At 58.1% G+C, this 14475-nt stretch overlaps 7 protein-coding genes across 7 annotated transcripts; 5 read left to right on the top strand and 2 right to left on the bottom strand.

Moving 5' to 3' along the window:
- The first annotated feature begins 277 nt into the window (after positions 1–277).
- Positions 278–759, top strand: SODALDRAFT_29247 (hypothetical protein). The gene has a single exon (XM_028608695.1). The coding sequence runs from the start codon at positions 385–387 to the stop codon at positions 640–642; it is 258 nt and encodes an 85-aa protein (XP_028470851.1). The 5' UTR covers positions 278–384; the 3' UTR covers positions 643–759.
- Positions 503–3034, bottom strand: SODALDRAFT_304839 (alpha-L RNA-binding motif-containing protein). The gene is made up of 3 exons (XM_028608990.1): positions 2869–3034; positions 2086–2679; positions 503–1992 (listed from the first exon to the last, which is right to left on the bottom strand). Exons 1-3 carry the CDS (start codon positions 2908–2910, stop codon positions 991–993), a joined length of 1638 nt encoding a protein of 545 aa, XP_028470852.1. The 5' UTR covers positions 2911–3034; the 3' UTR covers positions 503–990.
- A 1064-nt stretch (positions 3035–4098) lies between these two features.
- SODALDRAFT_319591 (hypothetical protein) lies at positions 4099–5578 on the top strand (the record flags this gene model as incomplete). The annotated part of the gene is made up of 3 exons (XM_028609462.1): positions 4099–4428; positions 4540–5351; positions 5443–5578. The coding sequence occupies 3 exons, from the start codon at positions 4099–4101 to the stop codon at positions 5576–5578; spliced, it is 1278 nt and encodes a 425-aa protein (XP_028470853.1).
- Positions 5549–6404, top strand: SODALDRAFT_29355 (hypothetical protein). Its single transcript, XM_028608718.1, has one exon. It carries the CDS (start codon positions 5684–5686, stop codon positions 6179–6181), a length of 498 nt encoding a protein of 165 aa, XP_028470854.1. The 5' UTR covers positions 5549–5683; the 3' UTR covers positions 6182–6404.
- Positions 6405–6627: 223 nt separating this feature from the next.
- Positions 6628–8339, top strand: SODALDRAFT_266865 (MFS general substrate transporter; the record flags this gene model as incomplete). Its single annotated transcript, XM_028607517.1, has 2 exons — positions 6628–6892; positions 7009–8339. The coding sequence occupies 2 exons, from the start codon at positions 6628–6630 to the stop codon at positions 8337–8339; spliced, it is 1596 nt and encodes a 531-aa protein (XP_028470855.1).
- Positions 8340–8779: 440 nt separating this feature from the next.
- On the top strand, positions 8780–11197 carry SODALDRAFT_375273 (hypothetical protein). The gene is made up of 2 exons (XM_028614741.1): positions 8780–9059; positions 9154–11197. Exons 1-2 carry the CDS (start codon positions 8803–8805, stop codon positions 11105–11107), a joined length of 2211 nt encoding a protein of 736 aa, XP_028470856.1. The 5' UTR covers positions 8780–8802; the 3' UTR covers positions 11108–11197.
- A 50-nt stretch (positions 11198–11247) lies between these two features.
- SODALDRAFT_327217 (MFS general substrate transporter) lies at positions 11248–14475 on the bottom strand. The gene is made up of 2 exons (XM_028610370.1): positions 13194–14475; positions 11248–13125 (listed from the first exon to the last, which is right to left on the bottom strand). Exons 1-2 carry the CDS (start codon positions 14031–14033, stop codon positions 11458–11460), a joined length of 2508 nt encoding a protein of 835 aa, XP_028470857.1. The 5' UTR covers positions 14034–14475; the 3' UTR covers positions 11248–11457.

The following is a 14475-nucleotide window of genomic DNA, read 5'->3' on the forward strand; positions in this document are numbered from 1 at the left end:
TCGGCCTTTTTTCGCCCCTGCAACCTCTTGACCTGGAGGAACAAAAGGGGCATGAAAGCCGTGGCGAGAAGCGAGGATCGGAAAGAACACAGCGTTGCGATGATCGTCCCGCAGGGCGGTCCACCACTGAGGCCACGGCGTCTTTCCTATACTTAATCAACGACATCATGCTTGATACCTTGTTTGTATCCTGCCCATCCGCCCCTGTCTTGGCTCCTTCAAACCTTCTTTCATATGACGTGGGAAGGTCGAGTAATAAAGCGATGGATGCGTGTAATGTACCTACTTGAGGTAGCAAGAGTAATTCAGGTTTGGGAAAAACGAAAAAAAAAAACAGGATAGGACAGGAAGAGGCGAAGGCGTGGACGATGACATTGTTGACTGATGGTCGGTTCCGTCGGTTCTACGGTTCTTTTTGGGGCGTCTTCCGACTCCTTTTGTTTTCTTAGCACGTTGGTTTTCCTTGCGGTATTCCCCTTCCGCCACTCTCTCGCTAGTCTCAGTTTGCTTCCTGTGTCAATTGTAAATCGTTTCCCTGTATCTGTGCCAGCTATCAACAAGTCCGTCTGCGTAGCACGCTTGCTTCCCTTGTGTCTCTCGGAAACCACGTCTGCATCGGGAGATGGAGGGGTTGTGCATTAAAGAGTTATTCCGGATCCTCTATGGCGAGGTCTATGAGGGCGATACCGATATGGTTCTCACTTGGAAGAGACTAAGGTCCGTTGCCCTCAAGGAGTCAAAGACGCACAAATTCGCAATGTGAGAACGTCGTGTGGTGACAGTCAAAACAGAAATATTGATACATTCATCTAAGATGACCCAAATAGCCCCTTACCTCCCTCCGTCTTCTGCATCCAACTTGGTAGTAGATGGTACATGTTATCTTGCCCGTGGTTTCGTTTGGGTTTCTGTGTTGTACAGTTCATGACACCTATTTCTCTCATCCAACAACCTATATACCCCCCCGCCCACACAATCGTAGCAGCGCGTTTACCTCCTCCGGAGGTACCAGTTGAAAGCGAGCTGACTCGTCTCGTAAGGCAACGGCGTGGGCACCTCGGCGGAACCGCGGCGGGCGACAGGGTGACGGAGGTAGACGGCGGCGCAGATGTTCTGGTTGACCTCCAGGTAGCGGGGGACGAAAGCGAAGGGGGCGAGGTACTTGCGCGGCCGCCAGGGGGTCAGATAGGGCTTGGACTCGTCGACGGGGTTCTCGGCGTCTTCCTTCAGCAGCCGGGCGAGGGCGGCCTGTTCCCCGGGCGAAAGGGCCTCGACCTCCTCTTCGAACGTGCGAGGGGCGGCCGCGGCGTCCTCCCCCTCCTTCTCGGCTTCCGCGGAGGTCTGCGTGGGTTGCTGGTCAAGGTGGAGACCCTTGAGGATGGCAGCGAGGTGGTTCATGAGGCCGTCGCGGGCGGCGGCGGCGGTGGTTTCCGCGTTGAGATCCTCGAGCGAGTCGGCGACGTCCTTTTTGCCGAGGCGGCTGAGGGCGCGCTTGGCCTCGGACATGAAGAGCCGGACGCGCTGCTTCTGCTTGGCGCCCATTTTGTCCTTCTCGCTGAGCAGACGCTTGGCGTCCCGGATGAGAGCCTTGAGCTGGCTGCGATGCTCTGCGGCCAGTTCCTCCGCGGTGAGCGGCTCGCCGTCCTTGTCGAGGCCGGTGGTCGCCTTGGTCTCTGCGGCGGCCCCTTCCTCGACAGCCTGGGTCTCGGCCTCAAGGGGGGTGTCTGCGGAGGCGGCCTCGGCCTGAGGACCGTCGCCGCCGCCCTGTTGGTCGGCGTTCTTCAGCTTTTCGGCGAGTTGTTGCTTTTTGGCGGCGTGGAGGGCGGCGGCACTGGCCTCTCGTGCTGCCTCTCGCTCTTCTTGTTGCTTGAGCATGCTCTCGATCCGGGCAGCTTCTTTGGGATTCTTAGGTTCGCCGGTGGCGTACAGGACACGCTCGGGGTCGACTTGGAACATATCGCCTGGGTTAAGTAGGTACGCTGGGTGTCGCATCTATGAAAGTGATCGTCTCAGCGGGTGGTCATATACAACGAAAAAAAAAAGGTAGACGAAGCATGGAAGAGGCATATGCTCGTTACGTCTTACCGTCTTCCCGTTGACCTTGACGGCGCCGTGAACGCAGAACTGCCTGGCCTGCAAAGTGCTGCTGGCAAACAAAGCACGGAATATGGCGACATCGAGACGCCTCTCAAGAGGAGCAAAAGTCATTTGCATATAAGGGGTCATGTCACGGACGGGGTCGCCGAAGAAGGACGGGGTCCGATGCTTCACGTTGAAATAGTAGGCGTCGGGGTGAGCAAATGTGTTGGGGAACGCGAATTTCTTCTCCGGCTCGAGGCGGCTGCGACGCTTGATCTCGGTCGGGGAGAAGTTGGTTGCAGATATGGGCGGGTCGGGATCGTTGGGATCGTGCTCGCGACCGGAACCACGACCGGCGGCCTGTTCGGAGCCGTCATGTGAGGCGAGGTAGGCAGGGGGAAGTTCGACGGCGGATAGGAGACGGCGGGAGAACATGCGCTCCCAATCCCTCTCGCGGACGTGAGGGCCGTGGTAGCCCCGGGCGATGGATTTGGCTATCCATTTCTGCTGGAAAAAGGTACGATTATAGCGAATAGTAGGACCGACTGTGAGGCGGGCGAGGTTATAGAGGTTGAACTTGTTCCAGGACTGGCGGACTTTCTGGAGGAGATTGTCAGTTTACAAGACCGACTTTTGTTTTGGATTTGTTTTTGGGACAGTGATCCTTGTGTTGTGTAGTTGTGCGGTGGTCGACATGACAACACAAGACGACTTGGACGGAATAGGAGGAGAGTCGACGACAGGATGGGAATGGGGGATGATGGGGGGGGATTTAGCCGATGGACATACAGGCCGCTTCAGGTTGTAAAACCTGGGTCTACGTGACCTCATCTTGAAAAAAAAAAGGGATAGTAACTGGTCTGGTCCGGCGACGGGGGAATGCTGGACCAGAAGGATGCTGTGTTTGGAACTCGACAACACCCAGAGGGACACCTGGAAGCGTGCGATACCGACACGCCAGAGACGGCAAGGGAACTTGGGGAACGTCCAAAAATTTGGTGTTGCCGCGTCTCCGAATTGAGATCACGTGCGCGTTTGGTTCCAAGCTCGGACCACCTCCCCAGCACAACCTCTTCGACCGTTCTGATGAAGTTTCTGCTTTGGTCCCCACTACACCCTTGTGGGGCGAGAGGAGAAATATTTTGGGCGGTCAGAAGAGTTGGGGTTGTGGAGCGGCAGAATTCGAAGCTTCGCACTGGACAAGACTCATGTCATGCTCCCCAACTATGACCAATTATTGAGTAGGAATGGCTCAAGTCAGGTGCAACTGCTACTGCGTTTTGAAGTTGCTACCTCATGCATGCACGTAGGAAAGTAGTGGGAGTAGACAGACGGACGGCAAGTGGGCAATGTGGATTGTTTGATTTTAGTTCCGCCTTCCCCTGCGCTTTCCCTGAAGGGCACGCGAGAGGTTTATAGGGAAGAGGCGCAGGGGAAAAAAGAGGAAGAAAAAAAATCAACGACACCCAGATGTATCAAAACAAAGTACAGATACAACATACCCAATCAGTACCTTACTTACCTTAAGCTCTCTAACAAAACTAAAGAAAAGAAAAAAGGTCTTCATACTCGAGAGTTTTATATACATTGTTTATAGTCGGCGGCGTTGTGTAAGTTGATAGTTTCCGAATCGTCGATTTTTTGGGGCCTGTTGCGACTCTCCGAGGTGAGAGCTGAAGGGATTGGAGAGGTCACTGGACTTTCACTGGTTCTTCGTTTCTCCCTCTGCCAAAATTTACCCCACCACTGTTCTTTCCCTCTTCCTCTTCCTCTTCCTCTTCCTGCTCGTCTGCTTTTCTTCGCTTACCTTTCATCTCTTTCTCTTCATCATCCATTCTCCTTCTCTCCCAAAATACACAACTATATTTTTTGGTCTGTTGAGCGAATTACCATCTCACATCGCGCATTGACCCATAATCTGTCAGCCTTTACCCAAATCCCCATCAATATCGCGTCGCGATCTTCCTCTCGGAAGCTTCTCTTGATCAGCGCCCAAAATCTGATCAATTTATCGGAACGATGACTGGCCCTGCCGAGGAGCCTGTCAAGGCCGAAGAGAAGCCCGTCAATGCTGGCGACGTCGTCGAGCCTGAGAAAAACGAGGATCAGACCGAGGCCGAGGCTCCCACTGAGCAGCCCGCCAAAGCCGAGCCCAGCGATGAGAAAGAAGATTCTAAACCCTCCAAATCTACCGAGGCGACTGAGTCTGCCAAGTCCACCGAGGACTCAAAGCCGGCCAGTGTCCTAAAGACGACCGCCTCAGTCGATCGTCGTAACCCCGCGAACAACAGCAAGTTTGATGCTTCCAAGCTTCCACCCTCTGAAGACCCGGACGCCATGCGCAGACAGGTACGTTTTGATATGCCTTGTCCATTTTTTTCTTTCCTCCCGTCCCCTCCCCCTCCTATCTCCTCTCACGGCCGATGGCCAACGGCTGACGTACATGGCTTCTTCGTACAGGTTGAGTTTTACTTCAACGATGCCAACCTGCCCATGGATGAGCACATGTGGAACTTGACCGGCGGGCCCGAGAACAAGCCTGTCCCGCTCAAGCACATCGCTGCATTTTCGCGCATGCAGCGCTTCCCCGACTACGAGAAACTTGTCGCCGCCCTCAAGGAAAGCTCCGAGCTCAAAATCACCGGCGAGCCGGGCGAGGAAGTCATCACGCGCAAGGTCCCCTACGTCCTCAGCACCGACAAATCAAAGCACATGAAGCGCAGTGTTTACGTCAAGGGCTTCGGCGACGAGGAGCCCACCACCCAGTTCGATCTCGAGGCCTTCTTCTCCCAGTTCGGCCACATCAATTCGGTTCGCCTCCGCCGGACCGAGGAGAAGCTCTTTAAGGGCTCCGTCTTTGTCGAGTTCCACGACGAGGAAGGCGCCAAGAAGTTTTTGGAGCTCGACCCCAAGCCCAAGTGGAAGGGCCACGACCTCAAGATCATGTCCAAGGAGGCCTACGTCAGGGAGAAGAAGGAGCTCATCGACAAGGGCGAGATCGAACCCCAGAGCAGCTACAGGCGCTTCTGGGAGGGCCAAGGAGGGAAGGGCAACAAACACCCACGCGGCCGCGGCGGCAAGGGCGGTCATGTTGACAAAGACGACTGGAAAAAGCGTCGGGACGACGACCAGAAGAACGGTTTCCGAAACGGTCGTGGCCGAGGTCGGGGCCGCGGTCGGGGTCGGGGCCGAGGAGGTCATGGTCGCGGCGGCCGGGATCGCGACGAAGGGAGGAAGAATGGCCAGAAGGAGGCCCAGGACGATCGGAATGGGTATGATTCGACACGCCCCCTCCCTCAACTGTGCTGCTGTGTTTGGTGTTCTTTTATGCTGACCTGACATTTTCTTTTCTTCTTCTCGCAGTGCGCAACCCATGATCCAAGCGACGACTGCCGGCGGCGAGCCCGCCACCGCAAACAACAAGCGACCGCGCTCGGATGAGGGCCACATTGGCGAGCCACAAGCGAAGAAGGTCGATACCAAGGCCGATGCTGCATAGGCAGATGCTGCGTATGTACCGATACCGTGACGATTCACCGTGTACGACGGCGAGGACATATAAAATCAAAATCAATCGGGTCAACAGCCTGTGCACGGGACTGGGATGGGTAGATACGGGCGACGATGCGGATCGCGGGCGGCATGTGTAGTGTTAACGTGGATGTCATGTGGTGGACGTTCTGCGCGGCTATGGGCTATCGAATCCGTTCTACTTCTCGTTGCCCCTTGCTTCTTTTTTTCTGCGGTCCTGGGCGTTAGGAGGGCTTTACTCCCGGCGTTCAGTCCGGTATTTCACATCGCGCGAGAATCGCAAAAGAAAAAAAAAAGAAGAAAGAAAGAAAGAAAAGTTACCAAAGGGTTCGCGCAAAAAGCGACCAATGGAACTGACGTTTTCTCTACCTACACCACCGCCCCGCCAATGATCTATAAAAGGGATGCGAAGTTGCCGGGGCAGTTGTCTGTCGACCGAACTCGAACTCCGACTGCTCTTCTCGTTTTAATACCATCAAAGTTCAGTCCCGTTGGTTCTGGTCTTGGCAGCTTAGTCGATTTCATTCTGTCACGGCTCTTATCCACCGCTGCCCGGAAGTTCGGTGTCTAGCGGTCCCCGGCATCGGCTAAGCGATCGGTCGGGTCGCCACTTTTCGGCGTCCATTGAGCGATGTCATTGGATAGGAACCAGGGAAGCCTTCCATAGCCATGGATCAACTTTCCCACCTTTCGGGTTGACACACTGAAGCTGTGGATTCAGGGGAAGCCCCGGACAAGGGAACCTGAATATATTACCGAACGTGCATTTTCCAATGGTCAGTCTCGGCCCTCCTTCGGACATAGAGGCCGGCATGCGTCTGTTCTTCTTTTCCTTTTCTCGCTCCTCCATGTGCCATATATCCGCTCGAACAGCTGCTGTATCGGCTTCTACGTCCCCCATCGAATCCCATACGCTACCCTGTAGTTCGAGTCTCTGTCATTGACACCCGAGAATATTACGAAGAGCTCCCCATCCCATGGTCCGAAGAGAGGGATCCAACTCTGCCTTGGAAGGCAATGCAGGCTATTCGTCATCATGAGCAAGACGATGGGAGCGTGACTCGGGAATCCCCCTCTCAATCGGACTCTGAAGTCCGAGACGGCATTGAGGTTCTCCACGATCTCGAGCTCGGCGGTAGCAGGCACGATGACGACGAGAAGGCGAAGGCTGAAGGTGATGAGACGTCTCAGGATCCTAATCTCGTTGCGTGGAAGGAGCCCTTCGACTCGGAGAACCCAAAGCAGTGGTCTAGACGAAGGAAGTGGGCAGTCGTCTTCTGTGGTACGTTTGAATTTTTTTTTTTTCCCCCTTCTTTTTCGGCATCACTTCCCCCGAATCTGTGATTTCTGAACGATGTACCTGTTTTGTCAACCTCAAACTGACCTTGTTTGGTGCAGTGTCATGTTTTACGTTCCTCTCCCCCGTGACCTCGTCCATGGTAGCCCCGGCGCTTACGGATATCGGCCGAGATCTGAACATTCCCGGCTCTCTTGAACAAGCGTTGACCATGTCCATTTTCGTGCTGGCCTATGCCGTCGGGCCACTACTTTTTGGGCCCCTCTCGGAAGTGTATGGCCGCATCATCATACTACAGCTCGCCAATGTGATCTTCGTCGCCTTCAACCTGGGTTGCGGGCTCTGCCGCACAAAAGCCCAGATGATAGCTTTCCGCTTTCTGGCCGGCATGGGGGGCTCCGCACCCTTGGCCATCGGAGGCGGGGTTCTGGGCGACCTATTCACGCCGGAGGAGCGCGGCCGCGCCATGAGCATCTACACGCTCACGCCATTACTCGGACCGGCTGTAGGTCCGATCGCGGGAGGATTCATCGCGCAGGAAACGACGTGGCGCTGGATCTTCCACAGCACGACCATGCTCGGCGCCGCGATCCAAGTTGCGGGGTACTTCGTCCTGCAGGAGACGTACGCCCCCGTGCTGCTCGCCCGTCGTAGGGATCGGCTGGTCCGCGAGACAGGCAATGCAGCGCTGCGCACTGAATTCGACGGCCCGGAGGAGGTCCGCACGGTGATGGTGGTAGCAACAGCCCTGACGCGGCCTTTCCGGCTCCTGGCCACCCAACCGATTGTCCAGCTTCTCTCGCTCTATATGATGTACCTGTACGGCCTCATGTACCTCGTCCTCTCGAATTTCCCGGCGCTCTGGACCGGCGTCTACGGCCAACCTGTCGGGCTGGCAGGGCTCCACTACATCGCCTTGGGCGTGGGCCTCTTCCTGGGCGCACAGCTGACGGCCCCAGCGCAGGATCGGGTCTACGCGGCTCTCAAACGACGGCACGGCGGGGTGGGACGGCCGGAGTTCCGGGCGCCGACCATGGCGCCGGGGGCGGTGCTGGTACCGGTGGGCCTGCTGGTGTACGGGTGGACGGCGCAGGCGCGGACGCACTGGGCCGGGCCGGATGTCGGGGCCGGGGTGTTCGCGGCGGGGTTGGTGGTGGGGTTCCAGTGCGTGCAGGGGTTTCTGGTGGACGCGTACCCGCGGTACGCGGCCAGCGCGGTCGGGGCGGCGACGGTGCTGCGCAGCTTGGCCGGGTTCGGGTTCCCGCTCTTCGCGCCGTCTATGTACGACCGGCTTGGGTACGGGTGGGGGAACACGGTGCTTGCTTTGGTGGGCGTTGTCATCGGGTGGCCTGGGCCGGCACTGCTGTGGTGGTATGGCGAGGCTTTGAGGAAGAGGAGTCCATTTGCTGCTGGGGGCGGGGCTGGGGGTTGACAAGAGGAAAGGGAGAAGAAAAATAATGAAGTGTAAGAAAGAAAAAAGAAGAAAAGAAGAAAAAAAGAAGAAAAAAAGGTTGGACTGGCAAAATGGCAACACATGGCGATAGATTCGAACCAACAAACAATTCCAAAGTTTAGATGCGAGTATATGCCACTAAATAGCTGAGCTTTAACCACTATACCAGGGAGCCCTTTTAGACTGGAGGTAATAGGCTTTGATTTTCTTATAAGAGTAATTGGCGTGAATGTGAGGAAGGAGGCTTTTGTTGGTGAACGCCATGGTGTAAGTGGCTGTCCGGCGAAGTTCTCGGTCAACGATTCGGTGAGTCGGTACGATTAGGGGTCCATCAACTGACTAATACGCATATGCACCTGTACCTACCTTAGGTACCCAGGTGACGTCAGAAGTCTGTTGTACTCGGTACCTCTCTTATTCCCCTTCTTTCAAGCGTTGCCATATGATCATCGAGGACGGTCCTGTATGGACTTCTTTTCCGCATCCATCATCGGGTTCTCATTGTCTTACCTGGCCACACCCTCTCACCCTCTCACATTCTCTCGCTTCGGAAGATTTCATCCGGATTCACAGCTACGTCTCTGTCTGTCCTTCAGACAGCATGGCTTCGCTCCTTCGTCAGCTTGTGGCCGGACCTCGTGCGCCGCATCCCGAAGCAAACCTCGATCTGTGCTATGTAACGTCAAATATCATCGTAATGTAAAGCCTCCCCGCGCTTTCCGCTTGGATGGGGCCCTCGTGCTTCATCATCCGGGTACTGACAGCCTCGTGTTTCCCCCCATCTTCTTTAAAGCTCCGGTCCCTCAGCAACCTGGCCGAAACGGGCCTACCGAAATCCCCTAGACAAGACGCTCCAGTTTCTAGACGAGCGACATGGAGAAGACTGGGCTATATGGGAGTTTCGAGCCGAGGGCACGGGGTACCCCGATGAAGCCGTTTACGGCCGCATCAGACACTACCCTTGGCCGGACCACCACCCGCCGCCTTTCCGGCTCGTCCCTATGATCATGGCCAGCATGCGCAACTGGCTTCACGGCGGCGAACTACATCACAGCATAGATTCGCCTGAGAAGGCCACTGCTGCCGCCAATGCTACAACATGGTCCGGCGACGATGAGCAGGAGCGGGAAGAGGAGGAGAAAAAGAAGAAGGAGATGGAGATGGAGAAGGAGAAGAAGAAGCAGCGCGTCGCCGTGGTGCACTGCAAAGCCGGCAAGGGCCGCAGCGGCACGGTTGCCTGCAGCTACCTCATCTCGGAATGCGGCTGGAAACCGGACGAGGCCCTGACGCGGTTCACGGAGCGGCGCATGCGGCCCAAGTTCGGTCCCGGCGTGTCGATCCCCAGCCAGCTGCGCACCATAGGCTACGTTGACCGCTGGACGCGCCACGGGAAGCGCTACGTGGAGCGGCCGGTCGAGATTGTTGAGGTGCACGTGTGGGGTCTGCGGGACGGGGTGAAGATTGATGTCCAGGGGTTCGCCGACGGGGGGCGCAGGATTAAAGTGTTTCATACCTTTACGAGGAACGAGCGCCATATTGTGGAGGGGAATCCGCCTGACTCGGGTGGTATGGGGGAGATGATGCGTGATTTGGCCGGGGTTTCGGTGTCGCAGGCTGTCGATAACGTGGCGGGTGATGCGAAGAAGCCGGGGGAGACAATTCCTGAGGAGGGGGAGGAGGGGGAGGAAGGGAAAGAAAAGAAGGACGAAGGGAGGGATGATGCTAGTTCGAAACCATTTGATGCTTCGGAGACAAACGCGACGACAAGAACGACAAGAACGACTACCTCTGATACCCAGCCGCACATGGACCCCGCCAAAGGCCTCTCCTCCCGGGCAGCGATGTTCCTCCTACAAACCTCGAACGATATTTCGGCCCTCACGCACAAGGCGGCCGCTACAGTTGACGAAACGCTCGTCTCCTCGCGTGGACCATATTCCGAAAAGTCATCATTGCGACGCGCAGCAGCATATTCTGACGTCAGCGAAGCAGAGGGCGAGACGCAGCAGCAGCAGCGGCAGCAGCAACAGCAACAGCAAGAGCAAGAAGAACCGGGCGGCAAGGCAGTCATCCTACGCCCCGAGACACCGGTGCGCATACCGAACAGCGACGTCAACATAGCCGTGGAGCGGCGCAACCGCACATCCACCTCGCTAGGCCTCACGATGGTGACGGCGGTCGCGCACGTCTGGTTCAACGGCTTCTTCGAAGGCAACGGGCCCGAGCAAGGGGGCAAGGCGGACGCGAGCGGCGTGTTCGCGATCGACTGGGACAGCATGGACGGCATCAAGGGGTCGAGCCGTAAGGGGGCTCGGGCGCTGGATCGGATGGCGGTCGTGTGGCGGGTGCCCGGGGCGGCGGCGGAGACGGCGGGCGCCAAGGTCGAGGAGACGGAGGCGGGTGGGGAGTTGGTGTACGAGCCGGCGGAGGGCAGCGAAGTGCCGCAGATGGAGCCGGCGGATTGGACGGGCGGGGATCACCGGGCTGAACCGTCCCAGCCGGAGAGAGACTTGGGCTTACGGGTGGCGAACCCGGCCAGCGCTGATGTTAGCAAGGCGAGTAGTGTTAAGAGTGTGGAGGTAGGGGGGAAGGAAGGGGAGGGGGAGAGGATGGCGGAGGAAGAAGGACAGGGCATAGCAGACGAGTTGGATTCGTTGGCTGGTGTGAGGGTGAGCGGGCCGGCTGGGGAGGAGGAGTTGGGAGGGCAACAAGACGCTGGCAACGGGAAGCGTTCAAGGGAGGGATGAAGTGGGGGAGTTGTGATGGACGCATTGATTTAGCGTGGTATAGTTGGGAGCGTGATTTTGTCCAGACCATCCGCTGTAGAAATACGAATACTACTGTAGACGAACGATGCGATGGCGATGGCGATGGCGATGGCGATAGCGATGGTTTGGGGAATGTCGGATATTGTGGCTTATAATCGGGAGGCTGAGTCATCTGTGGCTAGTGCGCAGAGATGCACGTGACCTATACGGAGTACATAGGTACCTAATTAGGCACTCTACCTTACCTAAACTGTCTAGCAAGTTCTTCGATTCGACATCACCATCCTTCCTTTCTCAAGACAAATGCACAGAAGAGAGATGGGATAACACTAATGGTCGAAGAAGCTCCTCGACCTCTTCAAGGTGCTCAAATCTACCAGCCCCAGCACCCGTCCGTCCAGCCGGAGCACACTCTCATCCCAGCGCCACCACACGGCACCTACCATCGCCGCGATGACTGCCTGCGCAACGGACATGCCGATCACCATAGCCCGTAGTCCCCGCGTCCCCTGAACGAGCACCCCAGCAGCCTCCCCAGCCGAACGACCCACCCCCGAAGAAGACCGCTCCACGGCGTTGGCAATTCCCAGGACGAAGATGCCGGCGAAGAAAGCCCGCCAGCATCCCACGCCGGCCTCCATGTCGGCCACGACCCGGAGACAGACGTGCGGGTTGGCCGTCTTGCTCCGCGCCAACCGCCAGGAAAGCGGCCGCACCAGACCGCCGAGACCGTACGTCCCCGCCGCGAGGAAGCCGAGCAGGACGGAGAGGAGGGGGAACGAGAGCGCACCGGGCACCCCCGCGCGGGCGTGGGTTTCTAGACCGAAGGCTAGGGTTCCTGTCATCATCAGCAGTGTACCTGCCGAGGTGACGGCCAAGAGGCTCCGGGCCGTCATGGTGGAGGTGGAGACGGCGGTAGGCGACAGTCCCAGACGGTCCGACAGGGCGGCGAACGAAAGCACCGAGGCGGTGGCGAGCACGAAAGGGGCGGCCAGGAGAGACCCGACCTGAGCGGGATCGAGAGCCGCGGCCCGTCGAGGGGCGAAGAGGGTGGAGGTGACGTGGGTCAAGCCCCAGAGGGCCGAGGTGGGGAGGAGGGTGAGGAGGGCGAGAAGGAGGGTCGTGGGCGTGATGACGGCGCGAGGCCCTTGGAGCAGGGTCCGGGTGTCGCGGTACCCGCGGAAATCGGAGACCGGGTTGATGCGGTCTAGGTAGTACCTCGTTGTCTCGGAGGTCGGGACGCGGACGTTGACGCGGCAGTAGTGGCCGAATTCGATCCGCCTCGTCGTCATGGTCGTGGTTGTCCTGGTGGACGTTGTGCCGACGGATGACCGGCGCCGCGACGGCGCAGGCGACTTGCTGGCGGTGGTAGTACCGGTACCCGTTCCGCTGAACCAGCGATCAAAAGCAGTTTCCGGGGCCGCAAAGAGGGCGAGGAGGATCGAAACAGCGAGGAATCCAGTCGCTATCTGGAACGGCACGGCGAAAGCGCGGTTTCCCTCCCCTCCCGCGTCCCGTGCCGCGACGCCCGTGAAGAGCGGGGACCCCCAGGTGGCGATGGCGGTCACCGCGTCCAGGAGGGCGAGGCGGGGGCGGCGCTCGTGCTCGAAGTACAGGTCGTACACGGAACCCAGCGGCAGCGCGTCGAAGGCGCCCCAGCCCAGGCCCTGGACGATGCGGGCGGCGAGGAAGCCGCCGTAGGTGGCGCGCGTCGAGGTGGAGGCGGTGGCTGCGCAGCCGCAGAGGAGGAGGACGAGGGAGGCGATGTAGACGGGTCTCTTGCCGTAGAGCCTTGAGGCGACGACGCTGGCGTGCACCGCGACGGTGGAGAAGAGGAGCGGGGCGGCTGTGAGGGCGGCGACGGAGGTGGGGGATGCCGCGAGGTGGGAGGCGAGCGGGGAGGCGAGCGGGAGGAGGATTGTCTTTGTTGCCGAGGTTGTTGCGAGGGCGGTTAGCAGGGCGAAGAGGGTGAGGTCCTTTTTCCAGAGGGGCCAGTTCTGGGGAGTTGTCAGTCAGGTCGGGTCTGTTGGGGGGGGTAGAGAAAAGGGGGGGGGAGCCGACATACCAGAGGATCCTCCTCGTCGTCCGAAGGTTGCGGTACCAACGCCGTGGGACCATCGGCCTGGTGCTCCTGCTCCTGCTCCTTCTCGGCGCCATACCACATCGCCTTGCAGGATTTACTCTTCATCTTCACGCCTGTCGCCATGTTGGACGTCGAATCAGACAACTTCCTGCCTGCCGCAGAAGTAACACTCCTCGCCCTGGACAAGGCCATCTCGACAGTCACTCTCGCCTCGTCCCACTTGGAATTGGAGGGTGGAGGCAATTGCGGAAGAGGCTGAACAGGCACGGGTACGGGCACAGGCGCCTCACCCTCTTCTCCCGCTGTGTGGTGCCTAGGCCTGCTGCTGACCCCCGCCGTGCTGGGTCTCGAAAGGCTCGCCAACGTCGGTGGCGGCGGCAGTTCTCTCGCGGGAGGCGGCGCGGCGGGAGGACCGAAGTAGCTGCTCGCCAGCGTACTCGTGCTGGGCTGGGCGCGGGAGTGGGCGCGGGAGTGGGCGCGAGACCGGGACGTCGACATGGTGCCCGCTATGCTGGGGCCCGTGGCGCTCCTGCCGGTCCCCGCCGTCCCGGGCTTGGGCCCGATCTTGGTTCCGCTGAGTGTCGCATCGTTCGTAGCCGAGGTCGAGGTCGAGGTCGAGGTCGAGGTCGGGGCCGTCCCGGGGCGCGACAGAGGTAGGTCATCTTTCGGGGGCACAGGCGGAGGGACGTCGAGGCCTGTCGACAAGAGTCCCGGGGCTGTGTGTGTCGTGTTTTGTGTTGCTGTCACTGTCGCTGTCACTGTCACGAGGCTCTTCCCTAGCTCTGCGGCGCCGTCGTCGTCTCTCGGTTGGTCTTGTTCCATTTGACTCGGTTATCCTGCCTTGACTCGTCGCCCTCTCGGAGTAAACAGAGCAATAGATGAAAATAAAATAAATAATAAAATGAATAAATCGAAGTGAAAGAGACCTGGTCGGTTCGAATTGGTGATTGTCTGTCTCTGTTCTCCCAGCTAAACACGGAGGACCAGCCTTCGCGATGTTGAGCTCACCTACCAGGCACCGGTCTTCACACCACACCGCGATGGGAAGGAAGCTCGTGTAGTGGTCGGGCCAGGAGGTTCGTTTCCCAGGAGGTTGCCCAGGAGGTTTTCTCAGAAGAAATCAAAGAAATGGGAAACAAAAACGAATTATAATTAAGCCAAATTAGATAGTCCCAAGAACAGAACAGAAATAATAATAATAAATTATTAGGAAAGAAGCGAAAATAGCAGCCCAGCTGCAAAAAAAAAAAAAAAAGAAAAAGAA

Source organism: Sodiomyces alkalinus (assembly GCF_003711515.1).
Source record: "Sodiomyces alkalinus F11 unplaced genomic scaffold SODALscaffold_1, whole genome shotgun sequence".
Classification (NCBI taxonomy): domain Eukaryota; kingdom Fungi; phylum Ascomycota; class Sordariomycetes; order Glomerellales; family Plectosphaerellaceae; genus Sodiomyces; species Sodiomyces alkalinus.